At 44.9% G+C, this 23,930-nt stretch overlaps 1 protein-coding gene across 8 annotated transcripts in view; it reads left to right on the plus strand.

Moving 5' to 3' along the window:
- mctp2a (multiple C2 domains, transmembrane 2a) overlaps positions 1-23,930 on the plus strand; it is a 47,901-nt gene continuing 23,971 nt past the window's right edge. The window contains exons 1-19 of one of the 8 annotated variants that reach the window (XM_052060471.1): positions 6-157; positions 335-411; positions 531-615; positions 874-1,466; positions 3,429-3,488; positions 3,579-3,684; positions 6,009-6,151; positions 6,251-6,327; positions 6,784-6,898; positions 6,981-7,004; positions 11,481-11,651; positions 12,285-12,415; positions 12,511-12,697; positions 14,328-14,421; positions 14,493-14,595; positions 14,685-14,787; positions 15,123-15,224; positions 15,304-15,378; positions 15,614-15,733. In XM_052060471.1, the coding sequence (XP_051916431.1) occupies positions 385-411; positions 531-615; positions 874-1,466; positions 3,429-3,488; positions 3,579-3,684; positions 6,009-6,151; positions 6,251-6,327; positions 6,784-6,898; positions 6,981-7,004; positions 11,481-11,651; positions 12,285-12,415; positions 12,511-12,697; positions 14,328-14,421; positions 14,493-14,595; positions 14,685-14,787; positions 15,123-15,224; positions 15,304-15,378; positions 15,614-15,733 (2,316 nt within the window). In that variant the 5' untranslated portion in view covers positions 6-157; positions 335-384. Of the gene's footprint in view, positions 158-334; positions 412-511; positions 1,467-3,428; positions 3,489-3,578; positions 3,685-6,008; positions 6,152-6,250; positions 6,328-6,783; positions 6,899-6,980; positions 7,005-11,480; positions 11,652-12,284; positions 12,416-12,510; positions 12,698-14,327; positions 14,422-14,492; positions 14,596-14,684; positions 14,788-15,122; positions 15,225-15,303; positions 15,379-15,613; positions 15,734-23,930 lie in introns of those variants that run through there. The other 7 variants (XM_052060472.1, XM_052060465.1, XM_052060473.1 and 4 more) reach the window with 7 other exon arrangements.

The raw sequence follows: 23,930 nt of genomic DNA on the forward strand, positions 1-23,930 counted from the left end.
AATGACTGAGCTCCGACTGGCACGTTTTGACGCACATCCTCCTTTTTTAAATCAAAGGCGTCGGATGGTCGCGCCGCCTCGTCGAAAGCAACTTGGATTTCGGGACGGCATTTGACGGGACAGGTAGCTTGCTCTTCAACTTTGGTCTGCGAGCAGCGTAAGTTTGTGAAGCTACTGTATATCATCGAACTTTGTCACTGTCGGGAAATATCTTTGGCCTTATAAGATAATGATTAAGAATTGTCATAAGTATGTTTCCGTTCCTAATTGAACTACAATTCTATGTTAGGTTATGACTTTGGTTGCTTTATGTTGTAATCTCACCTTGTTTCAGGGTAGAATACGACTCCAGTGGCTTTCCTCGGTTCGTACAAATTCGTTAGAATGTTGCATTCGAGCTTAACGCACAATGTGAGTCTATGAGTCAGAGTAGCAATTATCTCTCACTAGGTCGTCATTATTCAAATCTTTGCCTCGTCTTTGGACTGCACACATTTCAAGTCGGTAATGTCGACTCTTTCATTTCCAAGGAACCACTCAAAATGGAGGTCAAGAAAAAGAAGTTGATGGACAACCTCCGCATGAAAACAAAGCTGGTCAATCTGATGAAGCCGGGTAGGAAGGCAGCAGAGAAGCAAAAGAAAAAATTCGGCGTCAGACGCAGCATATCTGTACCGGACCTCAGTGTGAAGCCGGACGAAGGTCTTCTTCCGAAGACCGCCTTGCCCAAAACGTCCGATTCTACGTTTTTTGGATTGAGCGATAGCGATTCAGTTGCGAGCGGCTCTGTTGCGAGCGGCTCTGTTGCGAGCGGCTCCATCCCAGATGGCTCGACTTCATTTGACAAGCACATTGGCGTTCGGTTTCCCGCAGACGCAGGCTCCAATAGAACTACTTCCCCAATTAACTTGCCAAGTCTCAACGAGGGAGTTCACAATGTGCTGACACCAAGCACGGAGAAAAGAGCGAACACACCCGTTGAATTGCAAGCCAAGAGGAAAGGGCCTTTGTTTAACTTCGATCCTTGTCCAGTCCCACGATTCGTCTTTACCAAAGCCGGTTCGCCAACGCCCAATTCCGCTATGAGCTCCGAACGATCTTGGCTGTCCGAGGACATCTCAGCCGACAGAGCGCTGATCTCCGAAGTGCTGGACAGAGCAAACTCAATGGGAGAACAAGCTAACGTTAACGCGCATTCAAAGGCTACGCATTTCAAGCAGACGTCTGGAAAAGGCGGCCTGTCCGAACAGCGGGAAAAGACGCCCGCCACGTTGGATTCTCTCGGTAAGCCTCTGGGGAGCGGAGACTGTGGCAGTGAGTACTGTTGGTCGGGCGAGGACCAGTTGGCCATGCCGTGGTTGACGGACATGGAGGGACTGGACACGGATGTTGCGCTTTCCTCCGTCCCAAACGAGAACAGCATTGAGGACTTTTCACTGGAAGGGGGCACTCAGGAGGAAATTGAGGTCAGTCTGAAATACATTTGCTAAATCTGTGTCTGGTGTCAATGTCAAAATCCGAGAGAAGCATACAACCTTTTTTCCCTCCCAGTTTAGTCTAATATCGAAAAGAGTTAATTTTGGAGTAGTGCAGACACCAAGATAGTTTGACGAGCTGTAGAAAATCAGAGCATTCACACTTCATATGCCGCCTGGGCACATCCATCGTGGGTGGGTTAGGGTGATTCGATTTGCTGTTGATAAGGGCGAGGCTTGAAATCAGCGGTTTCACATTGCATTTTGCCGGTCAAAATTCGGCCTCATTAATACGCATTGGAGAGCGAAACTATCAAAACAAAGTCGGACTTGCGAAATGTTTCCAGAAAGCTACATTTCTGGCAAAAATCATCCTCACAAAGAGATAATGAAGAAAAGACAACAAAGCCACGTTCACGCTAAGCTAACCTAAGATTGACACCACTAGTGCGTTCAACACAGTATTGATTAAGTGTTTGGGTGATGGAGTCCACTTTTCACAGACGTCCGTCTCCAGCCGTGTTCAATACTTTGAACAACAATATTTCAGGCAAATGACTAATAATAATAATAATAATAGTAATACATTTTATTTGAAAGCGCTTTTCATCTCACTCAAAGACACTTTACAAGAGCATAAAAACACAGGATAAAAATGTGCATTTAAAACAAGCATACATAATTTACAAAAGCACTTTTGGATGAACAAAAGAAAAATTGGTAAAAGAGATTAAAAGGTATTAAAAGCATAGCGGAACAGGTGAGTTTTTAGGGATGATTTGAAGGATTGGAGGTCAGTACAGTTGCGGATGTGTTGTGGTAGAGCGTTCCAGAGGGTGGGGGCGGCGACAGAGAAGGCTAATGAAACATTTTATTTGAAAGCACTTTTCATAGTACTCAAGGATTGCTGGTAAATGGCCTGTAATCTTAAACGTATATCAATATTAAATGAAATATTTAAAATGTATCAGTAATTTTATTACTGGTAGTTTGTTTTCACAATAGAGTCCTGGACTTTGACTTTGGTGTCTGCAATATAAATGAAAAAAAAAATCACTTGAGCAGAGCTTTAAAAAAAAATGTAAAAAATGACAATAATAATAATAATCAATTTTGCTTTGCTTCTAGACAAGAAAATAACAGTTGTTGCTGTATACAATGTGAATTGAAGAGATCAAAACTGTTGACTAAAAAAAACAAACAACATGCTTTATATTGCCATATTTTTAATTGTTTAAAATAAAACCAGTTGCTCCTCAAATGAAGTAGTTGATTCACAAAACTACGCCACAAAGTCTACGCCAAAGAGTCTTGCAAGGGTTTTAAAAAATTATTCACAATATTTTGCCGCTATGTCACCCATTGGCGAGTTGGTACACTTGTTGCACATATGCAGGCTCCGAGGTGCACATGTTCAGCGGTGTCTTTTGCATGCTAATGTTTTCTTTTGTGCTTTCATAACACCTAATCCCAGTTTATTCATCGGCGGTATATACTGTTGTGTTGGTGCAATCTCATAGAACGAGGCTTCTTGTCCTGTCAAGTTAAGCGACCACCCGGGATTTGGTCGTGTTGTTGAAACTAAGACAAGCTCTACCAAGATCGGAATTTGGCCTCTTCCAAATGTGGAACTATGAATGAGATATCTGCCGACGCAAATGCAGCGACAGCCTCAACCCTTTCATGCAGGGCACTCACTGAACATGCCTTCTTGTGCCGCGTGACAACACATGACGCGATCTAGTTGATTACGCGCTTCAAAACGTATGTCGATACCGCTGTAATTACAACAACGACTGCGGGCCGACGGGCGAGTCCCATAAAGCGGCGCAGAGTTTCGAGGACTGAAGTCCTTGCGTTCGGAAAACATCAATCGTCTCACTTTGCATTCACCTCATCAACGTGCGAGATGTTTATATTCCCTGGAATCAAATGGACTTTTTCTGAATGCAGATGTCCAGTGAACCATGTGAATTCTTTGAAGAAATGCTTCCCGACCCCCTGGAAAACTCAGTGAGTGCCCACCTGACTTCTTTGCCATAATGGAGTTGTCCAATCACTTGCAATGATCAATTTAAATGTGAATAGTGTCCCTCGGGGCAGTTTTCATCATCAGGGTTGGACGCCCAATTCCCGGCCCCGCTCCAGAAATACCTGCTTTGCATCAGCTTGAAACGTGGCCAAAACCTGGTCATCCGAGACAGACGCGGTAGGCAAACAATACCCAAAACATGTTCCGGATTCACAACCTGTCCAAACTTGATCTTGATTGCTCAACTCCTGTCACCATACTTTTAGTTTCGATGTTTTCGTGTGGGCCAGTTGGACCCTTGCCAAAATTTGCGAACGCGTTTGCTTGCGAGGATATCGTCTTCTGTCAAGGATTACGGTCGTGTGAGAAGTATGCTGTCAGACCAGTACGAGAGCGCAAAGAATGCGATGAAGGAATCCGTTCATCGGGATATTGAAACTCCATCACACTCACTGGCAATTAACTGTCTGAAATGAATCGTACACTCACACTTTTGTGCAGAAGCAAAGCCTCCACAAAGTTATTTTGCAATTTTAAATGAATCACAGGAGGCACCCGTACAAATTGGAATAATACTTCCTGGTGAGCCTGTTGACCTCATCCGGAGCGCCATCACTCCAGCAAAATTGAAATTGGGAAAGCAGTGACCACCGGTGGTATTTAATATAATTTCCATCTATCCGAAAACTGGCATGCTTGTCTCACTTGGAGGCGGCCAGAACTTTTTCGCCGGTGCTACACTCTCTTCCCAACCAGATGCAAGACAAAAATACAATATTAAATAATATGGACAAAAAAATGTGTAAATGAGCAAAATATGTGCTCTTATTACTTTCAAGATTCCAATTTTGATAAAACATTTTTCAATGCATCTACAAAAGATTCACTGTCTAAAGCCAACAACAAAAGGTTTGAAGTAAATAACAAATAACCACATATATATTTTTTCCCAGTGCAAAGAGCTATTTTGCCGAAAAATGACCATTCAATGACAGCACAAAACTGCTCAACAAGAAACCGATATTAACTCATTCAGTACCAGCCAATTCTGGCCTAAGTCTGAAAAGACGTTTAAAAACGTCTTTGGGAGTGAATGAGTTAAGTGCAAAAAGTATCTATTTTTTCTCACAAAAATCATCTCTCTCAAAATTCACTATTATCGTATTTCCACGTTTGTCCTGCATATCATTCCCAATCCGCAGGAATTTATTTGGCCGATTCACATAATAAGATGCAATGTAAGACCCAATACGAGCACTACTAAGACTAAGATCTGCTGGTGACGGATGAAATCACAACTCAAAACCACAGTGAACCGCTGCATCGTCGCAGTTTGGCACCCGCGTATTTGCGAATTCTATTTTTGGGGCGGCTCAGGATGATTTTCCATTTCATTCCTGAGATTTTTCCCACCTTCTTCCCCTCGTTTTCCATGAAAAAAATTGTGAATATTTTTATAGATTTCGTTTTCTTTTTTTTTTTTATGGCGAATTTTTACCAGCATTGGTTGAGGTGTGTGTGTGTGTGGGACATATATAATATATATATATATATATATATATATATATATATATATATATAAAATACAAGTAGCCTCGTCTTTGCACATCATTTTTTTTACCAATTGCGGGTGGGTCTGGAATTCACTGTATGAGAGTTACACGCTGTGGTGCCCTTTTCGCTGACAAGATGGCAGCGTGATGATGCAAGCCACACACGTTCCGTGCCTTGCCCCTGTTTGCCCAACAATCAGCGGTGTGCCAAAGGCTCACCAAGGGCGTACATTGTCATTACATATTCTGAAAAGGACCCACGCCACCAGCCCCCTCACGTGCTCTTTGGGTTTTGCCCCCACTGCAAACCCGCCCCCCTCCCCCACCATTAATTTCCATCGTCGCCGGCCTCACTTGTGCCAAAGCTTTTCTCCTCGCGAGCTGCCACATTCTCCTCCTGTCAAGTTGCCTGGAGGTTTCCCTGTCACAGGCTGGCAGGGTGGAGCTGCTGTGGGTCCTGCCTGCCTTTTGCGAGATGTTCATTTGGAGTAGGGAGCTGACAGGCCTGACAGCCCATCCCCACAGGGCCTTTGTCATGTGATTCAAGCATCCCTGCAGGCTCTCTCCGGCACCCCTTTATCCCCCACCCCTACACAAATGAAGGCATGGAAATGGCTTTCATTTTTTTTTTTTTTTTTTGCAATCGCAGAAACAAAGACGTCTCATACCCTCGGCCCAGACTTTATTAACAGGCCTGGGAGATTAACACTGGTTGCTTCGAGATTTTCGCGTTCCGCTCATCTCATGCTGGCGAGTGTTTCGGCTCTTTCACTATTAAACGGCTACACGGCAGTGTGTGTGGTACACCTCCCGTCCGCCCCCCACCCTCCTCCTTCTTCATGTCCTCCTCCTCTGGAATCAGTGCATGTGTGTGTTCTTATATAAGACAATTCGACGACCTTCACGATGCCATACATTATGCTAATATGTACCCATTGTGCTTCGAAGGTACGAGCGACCCGTACGTGAAGTTCAAATTGGAAGGAAAGCAGTTCTACAAGAGCAAAGTGGTTTATAAGAACTTGAATCCCAGGTGGAATGAGTTCTTCTCCTATCCCCTGCGGGACAGAGAGCAAGTTGTGGATGTCCGGGTAGGAGTAGTTGTCCTCAAACCTTTCGATTGGAATGGAAATACATGATTTCACACGGGCAAAACGCTCTCAAATGAACACTTTATCGACTCGTTGCAGGTCTATGATAAAAATCTAACGACTGATGACTTCATGGGTTCGAGCACCATTCCACTGAGGAATTTCGAACTTTACAAGTGAGTGGCGGTCCCTTTACATCTGTGTCGTGGATTATGAAAACAATATAAGACAGGTGCAGGCAATAAAATGTGTTTGACAGTAAAACGTATTTCATAACTCCCCCCCGCATCAATGTTAATGGGCGGCGTTGGCACTACGGACATCAGCCATTCCTGTTCGCAACCACCACTTGCTATCTGCTATGGTGGCTTGGCTGTTTTAAAATACGGGTGAGGAGGAATATGAGGACATATGGGTGCAGTTTAATAAATGTAGATTATGTGATGTAATTTAAAAAGTCACACGTCTACGCACTACATCCGGGGACGTTTTATTTTTATATTGTACTGTAAACAAGTTAGCTCATTACCGTTTACAGCCAACAAAATCTCGCAATTGACCATCTCAGGAAATAAATATGTAAATAAAGTAGGTTAAGGAGATATGAAATCAAATATCACCTTTCTCTGTAGGACTTATGAATTGGATTTGCCCCTCACTGATCCGAAAAGCAAAGAAGACGACATGGGAGTCATCTCGGTGGACGTGTGCCTTATGTTTCGGGACGCCACCATCAAACGAAACTGGGTGAGTATTTGTGGGTTGAAACTTTACGCCGAGCACGGAGAACTGTGTCGTGTTGACTCTTGTCCGTATTTTCTTTGTACAGAGGTGGCCAGCCAAAAAGACTAAGGTAAGATTTACAACATATGGACTCAACTTGGTGGGGTTTTATTGATGAAAGAAAAGCCACTAGGGGGCAGTAGATCACTGTGCTACGGTGCAACCAAAAAAAAAAAAGAAAAAAAGAAAAGGGGTGGCTGGACTGCGTTCTAACCTTGGTTTCAACACCACTGCGCTGGTTTCACAGTATGCTTTAATATTTGCTATGCCTCTCATTTATCAGCAGAAGAAGCACAATATGTCTGATCCAAACCAAAATAATAAAATTGACTCTGCGTTGTCCTGCAAGGGACTCTTAGGTGAATATTACAGGGTCGGTAATTGCGGTTGGTAGTAAACAAAGTTGCGTCTTCTCTCCGTGGCTTTCAGTATAGCGCCGCCATAATTAGATTCGCTGTGAAATGGTTGCGCGGCTGTTTGGGACAGACGAGCGCTGCATCGAGTGGGTTTATATTCACACCTATGCAGTCACTCCAGCTGCCGCTGTTCTGTCTCTTGATGGTCCAGCAGACAATCTCGATTTGAAATGAGATGACAAAGGAATGAAGCCATTTTCATTCACTGCAGATGGTTAAAGGTACTCAAAGGGAGATGGAAAATGTGCGATGGGACTCTGCGCGGTTTTCCGCCGCCTAAGTCATCGTGCTAATTTGACAATGTAACAATGCCAGCACCCCCACTGTCCCCACCTCCCTCATATCATTTTTGACAATATCTTTACGGCGTTTTAACACCTATCCTGGAAGTGCTGAATCGCCAGCTTTTACAGCTCCACGCCCCCTCCTGTCTTTGCAAACGTGCTTTTTCCCTCTCCGTGTGTGTGTGTGCGTGTGTGTGTGTGTGTGTGTGTGCGTGTGTGTGTGTGTGTGTGTGTGTGTGTGTGTGTGTGTGTGTGTGTGTTGCCATCACGGGAGACGGGAGTAAAATCTCCATTTCCAAACGTGTGGGGAGGCTCTGGCGGCAAAGGCGGCACACTGCCAGAGCGACATGCCTAAGATCGGCGCGGCTGATAATTCCCAGGCAAAGTGGGCAATAACCCAGATGTTAGCGAGTAATATCGCAGCTGTGGACGGACAGTGGCGAGGCGGAGGCCAAATGGACGCGGCTCCGAGCTCGTTGCGCCTGTCCCCGTGCCGCCTCGCCATATGGAAGCCATCGTGCGGCCCTTTTTAGGACCAGGAATAGATTCTCTTCGGGGGCCACTTACGGCTAAGTGGAATTGTTTTATTGGCCGCTGAGATAGAAACCTGGCCAAGATAAACACTTGGGACGACTTGGCTGAGGCCTGTTTTCTATCGCCGCTCCACTCCCTCTGTTCTTTCTCCTTTTGAAGAGGGCTGATATTTATAGGGCCTCGCCTGCGGTGTTCCGTGTTAATTCAGGTCCCCGAGATGAGCTTTGATCCCCTCCGGATTGGGTGGCAAAGCAGGTTGTGACCTCCGTAGCGAGGCGGGAGGGGCTGGAGCGGGCGGCGGCGGAGTTGTTTGTCTCCAGCCCGGGAAGCCGGACAATCAAAGAGGTTTGAGCGGGATGATGGTCCTCCTCTTTAATTAGTGGCGGCCTGGCGCAACCTCTCTGCTGTTTGTGTTTTTACAGCGCGGCGCTATCACTGAGTAGCCTCGCGGGAACTCTAACAGGGAAACGTATCAAGGCCCCTCTGTCTTAAGGCCCTGCGCGGTGCCCGGCGGGAAGAGTCCGTTTGCCAAGCTTGTCCTCCATTTCCGACATGTTGACCAAGGCAAAGCATGGGAACATATGTCTTGTTAAAGGAGACGTATCGTGATTTTTCCTCGATTGGAAACCCTGAACGTCTTAAAAAAACACACACACACACACACACACATCTGGAACATTCTTTCATGAACATTCCCAAAGGATCAAGAATTACAAACGCTTTACGTCCCGTTGTTCAAGCCTCACTGAACACCCATTTTGAGGTGCCAGTTCTGTCTTCTGTGTGTTCTCTAGTCACATATTCAAAGTCTACTCTACACAACTTCATCTATTTGCATTCTGGGTAGTAGGGGCAACGTATCCTCCATTATTCGTTGATGCCCAGGAGATAATGCTAAATAATGCCCTGTTTTAATAGGGAAGAAGTACAGTTGGAAGTATTTCCAAGTGCTCCATCTTGACTTGGAGATAAGCTTTGGGCAGTATGTCGAACAGGAGCGAGGTTTAGCCTGGGTTGTTGGAGAGAGTTTTTGCAGCATTTAAAAAATATACTGTATATATTTGTTTTCGGGTAACTGTTGTAAGTCGAATTTGAAATTATATTATACTTAATGTCAACGTGCACATCTGTCCACCACACCACCTCTCTCAGACATCGTAGTCAATGCGTGGCAGATTCCCGTGTAGATAAACTTGCTGTGCGTCTGTCTGTGCACGTGTCTCACTTTGGGGTCTATGCACATTTTTTGCGAGTCATTAAGACATTAATGGCTGCGTATTGAGTTATTTTGAGATGACTGTAAATTGACATTTTTTTGTGAGATCCCGTAAATCGGTGTAACATTCAGGATTATTAAAGAACACTAAAAATAATATGATCGTTAATCTGCATGACTGTGAAGTAACTACACTACGGCTAAATCACAATCATGAATATTAACGTAAGTAACATTTCTCAAAATGAAGCATTATTACCTTTATGAGAGCAAAATTTACACGCCTGGATCTCATCATGTGTACCTAATGTTGTGACTGTTGAGTATATGAATCTCAAGGATGTACCCACATACGAACGCGCTGTAATGCGGGCCATACATGCTGCATTTTTTGCATAATATGCTGATGAGAGAGCCGTGTGCGTGCTCGCTGTGCATCATTACTCACTGCCGCCTGCTGTCTCCGGTGCGGCGTGCCAAGTGTCCTGACTCTCAACACTCAGCCTGGAAGCCAGTGATGAGTGGGACTGTCACAGCCCGGGACATCTGGCTTCTCGCTGTCGTCCTGCTCTCTTTCCTCTCTCTCTCTCCCTCTCGCTCGCCCTCTTTTTTTGCCAGCCTTGCCTGACAGAAAAGAGATGTGCTAATGTCCTCCAGCAGAGATGTGTTGCAAAGTGTAAACCCTTGTCTTACTTTTAAAACGCTCGGAGAAACATGAGGAGGTGTCGGGATGAGGCGGCAACATGTATGCGGTAGGGGAGGGCGAGCGGTTTGCACGTACAGTCGAACCTTAAAGGTGGAGTATCGGTTCCTTCCGGGACCCTCCTAGTTGTGATGCAACGTCAAGCTGTCGTTATCGTGAAACACTTGAATGCGCCCCAATGTTTTAACAGTCTTAACGACCGTATAATTGTATCAAACAAATTGCTGCACACAACAACATATTCTGTCACACAGTGTACATTATTTACTTATTTAGCCATATTCGCAGTGTAAATGGCATACAGGGGATCCACAAGCACCCCAAACATCCGAATATAATTTAAAACTCATCCGGCAACACGACCCGTAAAAATAAATGGCTTACAAACGATTTGAGCTTGAAAAAAAATAAACGTGCTGAAAGTGTTGTCCATGCACATGGCAAAGACTCTCTGTAATTTCCTTCAACAACACAGGCTAAACCTTGCTCGTGTCTCTCACGCAAAGACCTTGGAACGTTCGGAATGTTTCGCCTCTACAGATTCCCTTGACAGCGGTCTGTACATTCTTATTAGCAAGGGTTATGGCAGAATATCGTGACATCTTAGGTCGTTTCAGATAGCGCAAAAGGAGCCAACGGTTGAGATTTTCAGTGAATAGCTGAAAATAGTCCCCGCAGGAAAAAAGGTGCATTTGTGAATCGTGTGTGTTGACTGCGCACGTGTGTCTTTTCCTATGCCGTTTGTGTCTTTATTCCAATCTTTTTATTGCTTTGATTGACTGATTGATTGATTTGTTTATTTTAATGTCTGTCCTGTTGTGCAAAATTCGCTGAGACACAACAGAAACCAAGGTTATAACCAGAGGTTGCAAAAGTAGACCCTCTACATACTGGATAGTGACTCAATTCCTTTACTTAAAAGTAAAAAAAGTAGAGAATGAAAAATATACTTTTACTGCCCGTAGTACTAGTGCTTGTATTTAAAAGGAAAAAAAAAGCTTGACACGGGCTAATCAGCACTAAAATGGTTACAAGTGCTGCACCAACAAAACAACGTAATTGAATATACAACATTACCGAATGTTAACGACTGGAAAGATATACAATACCTGTTTGTTTTTTTCGTTCAAATTAGATGAAGAATTTTTGCACTGCAGCTTGTGGTTTTTTTTTTTAGGTTGGCACAACATGATGCATTTGACATGAGCTAGATTTGTAGCTGACAACCCCAAACAATTGTCTTAAATAAGGCCGCACTCAACATCTCAAATATCTGCTTTTAAATGAAGTAAATAATGTCGGCAGTAAATGGCTACTCAAGTCTGATCCCTTGAAAAAATGCCATCTTCTCACCTCTGCACCATGGTAATAACACAACATCTGCGTTGCACAGAAGGCGATTCAGTACCAGAGCCCGGCTGAGATGCAGAGGAGTCAGTCCAAGAGCCGCTTGTGGACGGGGGCTCTGGCCATCACCCTGGTGGAGGGCCAAGATCTGCCGCAGTGTGGACAGGGCGACATCTATGTCCGCTTTCGTCTGGGCGATCAGAAATACAAGAGCAAGGTTAGACTTTCCAAAAAAAAAAAACCCTCCCTGGTTTCTCACACGCTCCTGTCTTTTTCGTGACACGCTCTTTTTACTTTGTTTTATCTTTTGCGGGAGGGGGGGTGAGGGGAGGAGAGATTCCTTCGCCGCAGCGGGTACTCGTCTGTGACTCACCTCCACCTTGGCTCACTGGGCCGCGGCAAAGGCAGCTCATTAGAGCGGGCCGGGGCTGCCACTCACTCAGTGCTGCCGGGCTCCGTTGCCTCTCTCATTTGCATACGCAGCACGCCTCCGTTCATCTACCTGGACTTGTTTTTCCTCCCACCCTCCCCAACCCGGCGAGTCGTCGGCGTGTCGCCGCTGTCGTGTCATTTCTTTGTAAAAACCTCTCAGCCGTCCCTCTCCACTTGCTTGTTTGTTTGTCGAACAAAGCCCATTCTAATTGGGAGCTGTCAGTGTTTACAATCCCAGCGTGGCTACCGGAGTGTGCGGGTGCACGCCAACGCCGACGCGCGAGCACCTCGGTTTTCTCAGCCGGTTGTCCTGCACGGTGACTTAATCCACCTGTCACGCAGACGCCGTTCGATTTGATAACGCCGTAAATGTAAATGTCTGCATGTACGAGATGAGCCTGCCTTTCTTGTCTCCCAGAACCTCTGCATTCAAGCCAATCCCCAGTGGAGAGAGCGGTTTGACTTCAATCAGTTTGCAGATCACCAGGAACCTCTGCAGGTGCAGGTGCATTTAAAGAGAGGCAGGAAGGGTGAGGAATCGTGGGGAATGTGAGTACTTCCTACTGGGTAATGTTAGCTCACCTGCGCGCAGCCCCTTTACCTTCCCGGTTGAAACCATTTTCCCCTTTTTTTGCGTGTCGTAGGTTTGAGGTTGACCTATCCAACCTTGTGTTTAATGAGAGGCAGCTCTACACTCAAATGCTGGATCCAGGAAAGGGCAGGTTGGTCTTTTTGGTGACCCTGCTACCCTGCTGGGGAGTCTCGGTCTCCGACATCGAGAACGCTCCTTTGGAGAAGCCGGATGAGAGAGACTCTACGGTGGAGAAATTTGTAAGTCTTAGCTTTTGCACAAAACAAAGACATTTGAAAAAGTGCGGAGCATTTGATATGTCAGAAATCGTGCGCGTTGGCTTTATCAAAATGCCCACAACTTTCATTCATTAGCATAATATTGTTAAGCAGTGGAAAATACGCTTGAAAAAGCTTCTGTGGACAATTTTTGATTGGGATGGTGTTATGCAAGCATGTTCTCCTCGGGCCTGCGTGGGTTTTCTCCGGGTACTCAGGTTTCCTCCCACATTCCAAAGACGGGCAGGCTGATTGAACACTCTAAATCAGGCATGTCCAAAGTCCGGCCCGCGGGCCAAATCCGGCCCGCGGTCGAATTTCATCCGGCCCTCGGCCCCCGTCATAAAATCAGTGCCGTCTGGCCTGCAGGTTGGGCGCAATGGAACACGTGTTGCATTGACTGAGGTCTCGTAGACTGGTGAGTGATGTTTCATAGAGTACTGCTTCCCTCTAGTGGCTAAATGAGTAATAGCATTCACTAAATGAGTAATAGCATTTAAACACTAGAGGGCATCACTCACGAGTTAACAAGACATCACTCCGTGTTTATATTGACTGATATGTCATATTTCAAATTCCTGTTTCAAATGAACCAAAAGAAATTCTTAAGATTGTTGAAATAAAAATAAAAATGGAAATGTGAAACAGACTGGCTTACTAAAATTTGTTGAACAATATTGTTGTTCAATGTAAAGAATGTCAGCCAAGGTCGGCTCCCCGACATTTTACCACATAAAATCTGGCCCCCTTGGCAAAAAGTTTGGACACCCCTGCTCTAAATTGTCCCTAGGTGTGAGTGTGAGTGCGGATGATATTTGGCTTGGCGGGCAACCGGTTCAGGGTGCCCCCCGCCTACTGCCCGAAGACAGCTGGGATAGGCTTCAGCACCCCCCCCCCCCCCCACACCCGTGCCCCGCGATAGGATAAGCGGGTCGGAAATTGGATGGATGGGTATTATGCAAATTAGCCCCACGGTTCTGTCTTTGTTCAGCAAAATTCATAACGCCATGCTCACATGCACATTTCGGAAGGAAGGCTCACCTCCACTCGATTGCTGGGCCAAAACCACGTACGACCTTTGTTACTATGACAACCCGGCCGCTATTTTAGTAAATTGCGGCACAAAGAGAAAAAAAAAGCGAGCGCCCATAAAAACAGAGGTGGTCTGCCTCGTCTCAAGTGGGATGAAGAAATTGACCCATGATACGTTCAACTCAACTTTGCTTGTATGGCGCTTTCTCAACAGTCGCAGTTGGAACAAAGCGCTGTGCACAAAACGTTAATAACATGACTAATGACTTTAATACACTCATAAATAGCCAAACACAAACTTCTTCCTTCAAATTTTTGTTGTTACAGTAATCACTCGTTTATCGGGGTTAATGGGGACCAAAACCACCCGCGATAAACAAAAATCCGCGAAGTAGCGACCAATAAACATACACAGGTTAATTATGAATATGTTTGAAAAAAATCCGCGATGCACTGAAGCCGTGATGAACGCGAAATAGCGAGGGATCACTGTATACCAAAAGCTGCGGTGAAGGATTTCTCATTACATTTGCTAATTGAGTGTCTTTTCTTTTTGTTTTCCCTTTTTTTTTTCCTGCAGAGCCTTCGTAACTCGTATAAATCCACTGGAGAAATCGGTTTCCTCCAAGTCAAGGTTTTAAAAGCAAATGAACTTCCCGCCACGGACATCAATGGTAACCATTCGCCGCGGCACTTTTCAACAACGATTTGATGTCAGTTATGAACGCCGCATTGCCATTTGCAGGGAAAAGCAACCCCTATTGTGTGATTGCGCTCGGAAATGGCAAACTTCAAACTCACACCATCTACAGGAGCGTCAATCCAGAGTGGAACAAAGCAATCACATTGTAAGAAGGCCAATGCCCCCCCAACCCCACCCCTTCCTCCCACCTTTCATGGTTTATATTACAGCATGTCTGCCGCTGTCATGCCGCAGCCCTGTTAAGGACATTCATGATGTGGTGGAGCTGACCATCCTGGATGAAAATGGAGACAAAGCACCAGGCTTTTTGGGCAAAGTGGCTATTCCATTACTGACTGTAAGTTTGTCGGGCGTGTAGGCCACGGCGTTTCTGTTCTGCCCGTTGACGTTGTAAAAAGGAACGCTGCTGCGCATTTTTTTTCTCCACCTTTAAAAAAAAATACATATATATACAGTATATAATAAATTGGTCAACTGTTTAACTTGGCGTACCAGTGCAATATTTGCTTGAACGCCATAAAGAGCGTAAAAGCATGGGTTGTATTTTCACTCATGGTGGCAGCACTTCATCACCGAGCCACAATAATCATCAATTCACTTGCGGCTCCTGTTTTTTGTGTACACGCAATTCAAAAGTCGATTTTACGCAATATTGTCTGACTGTGTTCAAAGGTTCAAAACGAGCAGCAGATTTGTCTCTACTTAAAGAAGGAGGACTTGAGTGGCCCGGCCAAAGGAACCATCACACTTGTCTTAGAGGTTATATATAATCAAGTAAGCGGAAAATCATTTTAAAAGATGCACCATACAGTTTGAGATCTGAAAAGAATTTTTTCCTTCTGACTCCTGCTAGGTTCGAGCTGGTGTTAGAAGTTTCCAACCAAAGGAAGAAAAATTCACTGAGGAAAATGTAAAGTTCTCCAAAAAGGTATCACCGCAGTCGTCTATTATGATAAAGAAGGGCTGGCCAAAAAGTTTGACACACACATTTGAAGTCCCCCCCCTCCCTGTCCATACATGGAGAAAAAAGTCCTGACATTTTTTTTCAGTGATCAAGCCTCATTTCAGTCATGAACACAAAGACAAAACAAACAATAAAAACATCATGTCTCCTATTTCCAGTGATCCCAACCGCTATTTGGTTGCAATTGTTCCCCATTTAGGTTCTTGCTCACAATATCTATCGGGTTCGGAAAATCAGCACAGCGGTTCTGTACACATTGCGGTACATTAAAAGCTGTTTTCAATGGGAGAGCACCCAACGGAGCCTCATCGCCTTTCTGGTAAGACGTTGCCTCACGTTCGTGTATTGCCTTTGAGCCCACCCTCTCCCCTCTCCCATCCGTTCCCCCCTAATGAAAAAACAATGTCTGCCTTCTGTTTTGGTCCCCCTTGTATGTGCTTTATCCTTCAATCAAACCCCGCATGGCTTTCCTTCGATTCTGATGACTTTCGAGTTGAACCTCAGGGTGCGTTTGTGCGTGAGACTTGTGAGCAAAGCCTCCCAACCCGAGGAAAGGCGCGAGGAGGGATCACGGCGGAGGATCACGTGGAGGAGTGACGGCCTGCCTCCGAGATGTGATCCGGCGTTTTCAATGTCTCTGTTTAACTGTTTTTAATGAGGCGACGTGATCTAAGGTCCTAAGCCAAAATAATCTCGAGTCGCCCCCGTGAATCCCTCTCAGAGCGGCACTCCATAATGTCATGATTAAGAGCGCGCACTCGCCAGGGTGAGTGGGCGGTCACAGACGGTGTGCAAAGTGAAGAGCTAGCCTTTCGCCACCTTTCTTTCCGTCTGCGCCGTCTCAGGATGACATGCAACTCGTACCTGGCGTATCCCGAGGAGTGATTCACCCTGAGGCTATAGGCCTACGTATCTCAGCCTGGAAACGGCAAGACGCACAGACAAGGCGGGGGGCGGGTGGGGTCCCAAAGATACATAGGTAGGGAGAGAACAATGCGGGCGTTTGTATAAGAAGAAGAGTGGGAGTCAGGTTAGAGGAAAATGTTTGCCATTGGAGATTTGCAGATCTGACATGTGATGGGTCGGCGAAAAGACGCTAACGCCAAGGTGTGGAATATATGCTAGTTTTATGACACGTAACTTTTATCAGGTGGGAAACTTACTGTTGATTTTTTTTTCAGTCTGAGTACACAAATAGCAATTTTTAAAAGCCTAATCGATTTTTAAAGTGTGAGAGACCCGACACAACCCCCCCCCCCCAAAAAAAAATATACTGTATATATATAGCATATGTGTGCTTATGGCTATTCTCTGGACAACCATAACACTTCACGTAAATCACGGTTAGGGACGGCCCAAAATGACAATTCTTGGCCGTAAACGAAAAATGGGAAACCAAGGTCGACAATAGAATCACCAAAAGAAATTATCATACGTTAAAAATACCCCAAACTTTGCCATTGTTGTGAGAGCTCTTTGCCTCCCCTTGCTAGCGAAGCGCAGGCTTGTTTGCCTCGGCGGCCAGGCAGCCTTCTCGCTCTGGGCCAATGACCGGCTGTCACGGCGTGGAATTTTTTTTTCCCGTGCAACAGTAGAAGAACAAATACCAAAAAAATCTAACTCACTGTTAGCTCATCCGATCACGATGTACATTGCGACTCCTTTACTCCCTGTCATTTTTATTGTGGTGAACGACTTGTGAGACATGCTGAAAGCATTCAACACTAGAACTCAGACTTGTATCCAAAATCTGTGTTCGCTATTCGTTTAATGAAATGCTGATTCATGCACACCTCTACTCAACACAACCAAAATCCTAGTGACGACACACGCTACACTAAACAGATATCCAGTTGAGTTTAATCCGATTTTTTCCCTTCAGCAATCATTCGCAAACATTGAACAGAAAACGAAAACGACCACCTTAACTTAGTGTCCATGCTCCAGCACACTCTGAGGCCAGCCTTCGTACAGTGACCCACCCCCCTCCCTCCTCCCAGTCATCATCCGCAATTAGGTTAGCGTTCGGAGCCGTCTACGACGTAGCACGCCACCCGTGTGCTCTAATGAAAGCGGCTCCCACTCCTATCTTTATATCTTTAGGCAGTGGTAATAAGGTAACTGATTCCGACATTGACAGATGGCCTCTGCTTGCCTCTGCGATGTGCATAATTATACCACCAGTGTCTGCTTCTCAGGGTACGCCGGTAGGAAACGTTGCAGTTTGCGCCGCAGCTTCAATATACATTACAATACATTATTTATCAAGCCGGGCGGACCGGCGTGAGCCTTTTTACACCGCATACATCCTGTAATGCATTTCCGCCGCCGCGGCCTCTGCTGAGACCGCGGGGATGTTCCTCACCGAGTACTTTACCAGAAATACTGGTAATGCTATTATATCACTCAGTCCCGGGGGCCAATTTTTTGACCTCAGCGCAGCATGCGGCCTCCATTTTTATCCTGTTTATGGAGATGCGTGTATGCATTATGAAGCACCTCATCGGCGTGCGGTCTGTATAAGCTATTCAAATTATTGCATGACGAATCACTCCTGGTACACGGAGAGGTTTGGGGTGGGGGACATTTTGGGTGGTATTTTACTAGCTAGTCGGTAATGAGTAGGAATGCTCAATTTCCGCCATACTTACCGTTTTTCTTTTGTTTGTTTCGTGTGTATGTCCGACACGTGCTTTTCAGACAAATATTTAATGCAAATAGGCCTTAGCTCCTCTGTTTTTGTTTGTTACTCCTGCTACGTATGTTATGACTTGTCACCAATGCTAAACAAGAAGCTGCGACATGGCCTTTCCTTCAAAAAATCAAAAGATAATACCTCTAGATGGTGCTGCAGTTAGCTTTACACATGACCAATACCGCTATCTGTCACGGTCGGTCGCCTTTCCAGTCGTGGCATCTTTACAGCGTGAGTTTCCGCTCACGTTTCAAGACAAAATGCTAGATTTTGGAAGACCTTCATTCAGGTTGTCCTCGCTTTAACGTTGGTACCGGCAGACAACGTTTCAAGGTTGCATACGATGCACAATGAAGTAGATCGGGCAGCAGCGAAAGAATACGTCACCGTGCCGCTCAGTTCCCGATGTACTTACTGTTTGGCGTGTCATTGTTTCATATTTATGGCCTGCAAGTTTTGTTTTTTTTTTTTTCCAATCAAATATTTACTGGAACTATGACTTTGCTACAATGTTGACGTCGGTTAGTGAGTTGCCTGGCTTATGTATAAATTTGCTGTTGGAATGGAAACGGAGGACTCCACGCCAAAAGCTGAGCTCTACTGGGGACACACTAGAATATTCAGTTTTGGGACACGTCTTAATCAGTGAGCCTCCAAATGTCACCAGTTGATTGCTAATTTTAAGACAGTTTGGAAATCCTATGCTAACATGAAAACGTTTTCCCTATAAAATGTGTGTATTTTAGGGATTAAAAAAAAACCAAAAGTTAGTTAAAAAAAAAAGATTCATAGACCCAGCCGTTATCTCGTCTGTCTCACAGTCAAGAGCTCCCGGTTTGAATCTCAGTATCACAGTGTGGAGTTGACTTCCCTGTGTGGTTTCTTTCAAGCTTTGCCATGGCATCGAATGTTGGATGTTGTAAAAACGTTTGGTTGAGTATGCCGCTGCTGCACTGCGGATGTTGTTTATGAAGTGTAGCGCTAATTAGGTAAAAAATGTATATTATGCTGTCATGCTCTGCGAAAAAAAAAGAGGACATGTTTGAAGTCAAACATTTTCCAGAGTGGACAAAAACACAGACTGGAAAATTCCATGTTTTGCCCTCCAGCGTCTCAACTTGTGTGTGCTGCTGTAATGAGACTCGGATTGGGATTTTTCAAGAGTTTGACAACGGCAAGGAACTGTGACGACTATAAATTTTCACAAAATCTTCACAAACCTTTAGATGTTCTTTTCCTTGCTAGGACGCAGAGCCAAATGAATGTGCTATACACTCCCCAAGAAGGGTCACGCAGAGTTCTTTGTTGCACGACAGGATGCGGCCTTTAGATGGCGCTATAGCACTTCTGGAGAACGCGAGCGAGGGCCATCTGACACTCCCCCCCAGCCCCCTTCTGATAGTTTCCTTTCATGGGGAAGAAGTTCTTTGCGAGATCGTCGGTTTTGGGAGCAGCGGAAAAGACACGTTGGAATAGGAATCTTAAATTAGCACGTATTAGCCAGGCAAATTAATCAGCTTCAGAAGTTCAACTTTTGATTGAGAGTTAAAGAGAAAATGGATCATTTGCACTTGAAAGCTGATTCGGAGCTTCGCTGTCATTAGAACTGTTTAAAGTATTTAAGGAGAATTAATATTTCAACGTGAGCGCTGCTTGGGAAACGTGTGTATAGCTCGAGTGGGTTCTCTTTTTGACCCAGCCAGCCGTTTTTTTTTTTTTAATATCCTGTGAAATGTTGATTGGGTCACATCACACACCGTAAAGATGGCATTTGACGAATATTGAAGCAGCGACGTCGTAAATACATTAGGCAGTCACGACCACCAGTGGCGGGAAGTGCAAGTACGTAGTTAGGGAACGTAAACAAATGTTCAGGTGACTGTAGTAAGTGTTTATCTGTCTGGCGCCATTTTACTTTTACTCCCTATATTTGAAAACAGATATCTGCATGTTCTTCTTCATTGTTCAACCATACGTGGATGACTACACGTGTTTAAAAAAAACAAACAAAAACAACAATAATAAAATGATTGGTTGACAGTTTTGGGACAGCAGTGACATGGAGCAATGTGAATCATTATCACTGATAACACGCAGATACCGAGAGTGCAAAATATTCCCCACTCATAACTTTATTTTAGAGAAATGTTTAATGTCGGAACCAAGAATGATTGGTGCCGTATGCTCTTCAGAAAATTCACATGCAGATACGATGATATTATTTCAATTATCATGAGCTAATTTAGGTTTTTTATGTTATTTAGTTTTTTGCTACTTTGCAACATTCGCAAACTTTGGGATCATATTGATTTGATAGCTTAAAAGTCTTTGTTTTTGTAAAAACAACAACCGAAAAGGTTACTCTATAGGTTATCGCAACAAAAGAAGCATTGTACATGATGAACAGTCATCAAAATTCAATATTTTTTTTAAACTTATGTACATCGCAGCGTCTGTAGTTTTCACTTAAGTATTTGAATCTGTACTTCCACTTTTACCAGAGACCCTTTTTTTTTGACACAAGAATCTGGACATCTACTTCAATGTAGGGCGAGAATACTCTTGCCACCTCTGCTAACTGCCGATATAATCGACATCGAGGCGAGGGCAGGGTTCAGCTTGGGCCTGCCGGAGGTCTCGAGTGACCACCTGTGCAGAACCCTTGGCAGCGGTGGCCATTAACCAGAACACCCCCAGATCAAAGACGCAATCAGACTCAGTGGTAATTGTTCTTGTCAACACCCGTCCCTGAAAAGCGGAGGCTTTAGGAGTCCAGCGGCTGGGCTCGCCTGTTAATCGTCTCCTTGTTTCTGCTGTGCATCTGTTTTCTCTCTCATTTGGGGTTGGGGATGACGAAAAAAAAAAAAAGTTGGAGGCCTCAAAAGGAGCGCCGCTCTTCACTCCCTTGGGGGTTACGCTCTCTCACTCCCCCTGAGCTATGGGAGTTCTCACAGCCTATGCGGTGGGAATGTGTCGAGCGGGAACAAAAACGACGACGGCTGTGGCGATGAAGTGTGCGCACTCGCACTGTTTGGAGGCCGTAATTTATTAATTATTGAACAATACACCTGCAACCCTTGCCGAGTTAAGGCGGTATTATGACCACAGCGTCTGGCAACAGCCATTCGCAACCTTGAAACGCAGCCGCTTTATTTAAGCAACATTTCTGTTCATTCGGATGGTGAAAATGATGACCACTCGCATTTCAGTTGTTGTCTGCTTTTTAAAGCGTATTTCTTCAAACTTAAATCAAGTCAAGTCAACAGTATTTATAGAGCACTTTCAAACAGCCATCGCTGCATACAAAGTGCTGTACATGGAGCAATTTAACATGCACAATAAGCAGTAAGACAAATCGGTAATAAAGGCGGTAGAAAGCACCAAACAGTAAAACCAAGAACACATCAAAGTCATGCTGAGTCGAATGCCAAAGAATACAAGTGAGTTTTGAGGAGGGCTTTGAAGATGGGCAGCGAGGAGGCTTGCCGAATGTTCAGTGGGAGGTCATTCCAGAGAGAGGAATCAATCTCTCTATAAATATCTCTCTCTATATATATATGAATCAATCTCAATATACCATCCCCACTTTGTGGCGCCAGGTGGTTGTTTACACCAGTGTTTCCCAACCTTTATTGATCCAAGGAACACATTTTTACAATTCAAAAAAATCTCAGCACACGACCAAACAAAATATGTCACCAAATGTCTAAATTCTGTTGTATGAATGACAACATGTGTTTGCCCAGGCCATTCGTACCTTGACGACGAGGTGGTCAAGGTACGAATGGCCTGCTCTATTATGTTTTTTAAAGTGGTCTGAGCCCTGGGTAGCTCCTTCAGCCACGCTGCAGGAAGGAGGGGGGGGGGGGGTGTACCGCTGCTCGTTCCTGCCGACTGCTGTCAGGCTATTCAAAACTCACCCATTTTTAATATGCTTGTATTTATATTTATATTTATATACACTTTTGCTCCTCTACTTCTCGCTTTCATAATTTTGCTGCTGTAAATTGGGAAAACGCCATTGTGAGACAAATAAAGGTTTTCTTATTTTTTAGTTTGTGGGTATTTACGCATTGTGATGCCCTTGCATGTGGTAAAGGAGAGTCACCGTCGTCAATCCACTTTTCAGTTGTTTATTGAATGCTAGGAGAAAAGTAAAAATTCACTTAAATACTTCTCTTGCTAACCCCACCCTCCATATTTATTCCAAGTCGCACCTCACGGAGGAATGCTCTGTGCTTAACCCCACCGTGTGTGCCGCGTTGCAATGACTTACTCGCCACCTTACTTTGCCACAGTGGACATCTGACCCCAGGCACTTGAGGCGCTGACCCTTCATTCGCCCCGCTATGCAAAGGGAAGGAAGGGGCTCTATGCCCTGGTGTGTTAACGTATGTGTGAGTGGAGCTGACAGCGATTCCATGCCATTCTCCCACTCCCACCCTTTGGGTGAAGTGTGTGTTGGGGATGGGGGCTCACGTGGCAGATCTGTCACCCAGGAGGTCGCTCAGTGTTAACGCACCCGACACGGATTAAACACTAGTGGCCAGCGCCCGAGTGCGGGGTCAGCGTGGCCGCCGCTGACAGGCACTATGGGGCCCCCTGCTGACCAGCCCCCCTCTCGCGCTGGTGCTGCTGTGGCCCTGGCATGTGTCAGACAGGCAGGGAGGGTGAGGGGTGGCGGGATGACGTCCAGATCTGGCCCTTGGGATCACATGCTAATGCTTTGCTTTTGGATGTTAGAGACTGTGCAGACGTCCTTATGAGCATTTTCTTATCTCCTCCGCACAAGTCAGACAAATTGGTTTATTTTTAATTGCGCTGAAGTAAGTGACAATGACTGATCACGGCTAAATTTTTGTTCCATCACCCCACATCCCACCCCTCTCAGTCAACTATGCGGTGTTGGTGATCTGTATTCCTTTTTACGCCAGAGCAATTTTGCTGTGCAACAAGAGAGTTTTAAATATGGTCGGAGATTATTCATTCATTCATTCATTCAGTGCTAACCACTGGACTACCGGGCCGCCGGTCGGAGATTAAGTTTAATTAAATTGAAAATATTGTGGAGAGGTAATTTTGCATGCTTAGTTCACTTGGGCCTAGAGCCATACGATCCAACCATATATATAGTATTGCGATATACATAATCGTTAATCATATATAACCCCCTGTTGTTATTGTTGATTTAAAGGGTGCGGTATTATTTTAGCTTTGTTGCTACATTAACGAAGCGTCTGAGATCGTCACACGGCAACCGTTTCCTTTCCATGATGTCATGCTTGTCCCTCACTCTTCAGGCATCATCTATCCAACTCCGCTTGATCCAACTGTTACCTTTGTATCAATAAGTGGTGCTCCGATTAATTGGCCATTGATGCGATCGGCAAATGTCGCCTCACCCCTTTCATTGCCAATCACAAAAACAAAGACAAAAAAAGATTCCTCAGAGCTTGCACTTGGCAGTCAAACAAAATAAATGTGAAAAAAGGTGTAAATTTCCATCATTTCAAAAGCCTTTCATTGGTCAGAGTTTTGTATTGTCTGAATTTGTGACGGAAAAGAGTAAAGCATTGCTTTGTTCCAAGGAACAACATAACAATGAATGTGATATTTTAACATACTGTAGTGTCTTAGTCTGAACACTGGGGGGTGCTGCCACGTAATGACATACAGGCCGTAGAAAGAAGAAGAAAGAAGGCATGGAGAAGAAATCCGGCGCCACGTCTAATGAATACTGTAGCACAGTTCGTCAGCTTCAAATAGAGTAAATTTAAAAAATGTTTTAAAAAGGACCGATTGTTGAGAATACGACACCGAC

Source organism: Hippocampus zosterae, chromosome 3 (assembly GCF_025434085.1).
Source record: "Hippocampus zosterae strain Florida chromosome 3, ASM2543408v3, whole genome shotgun sequence".
NCBI lineage: Eukaryota > Metazoa > Chordata > Actinopteri > Syngnathiformes > Syngnathidae > Hippocampus > Hippocampus zosterae.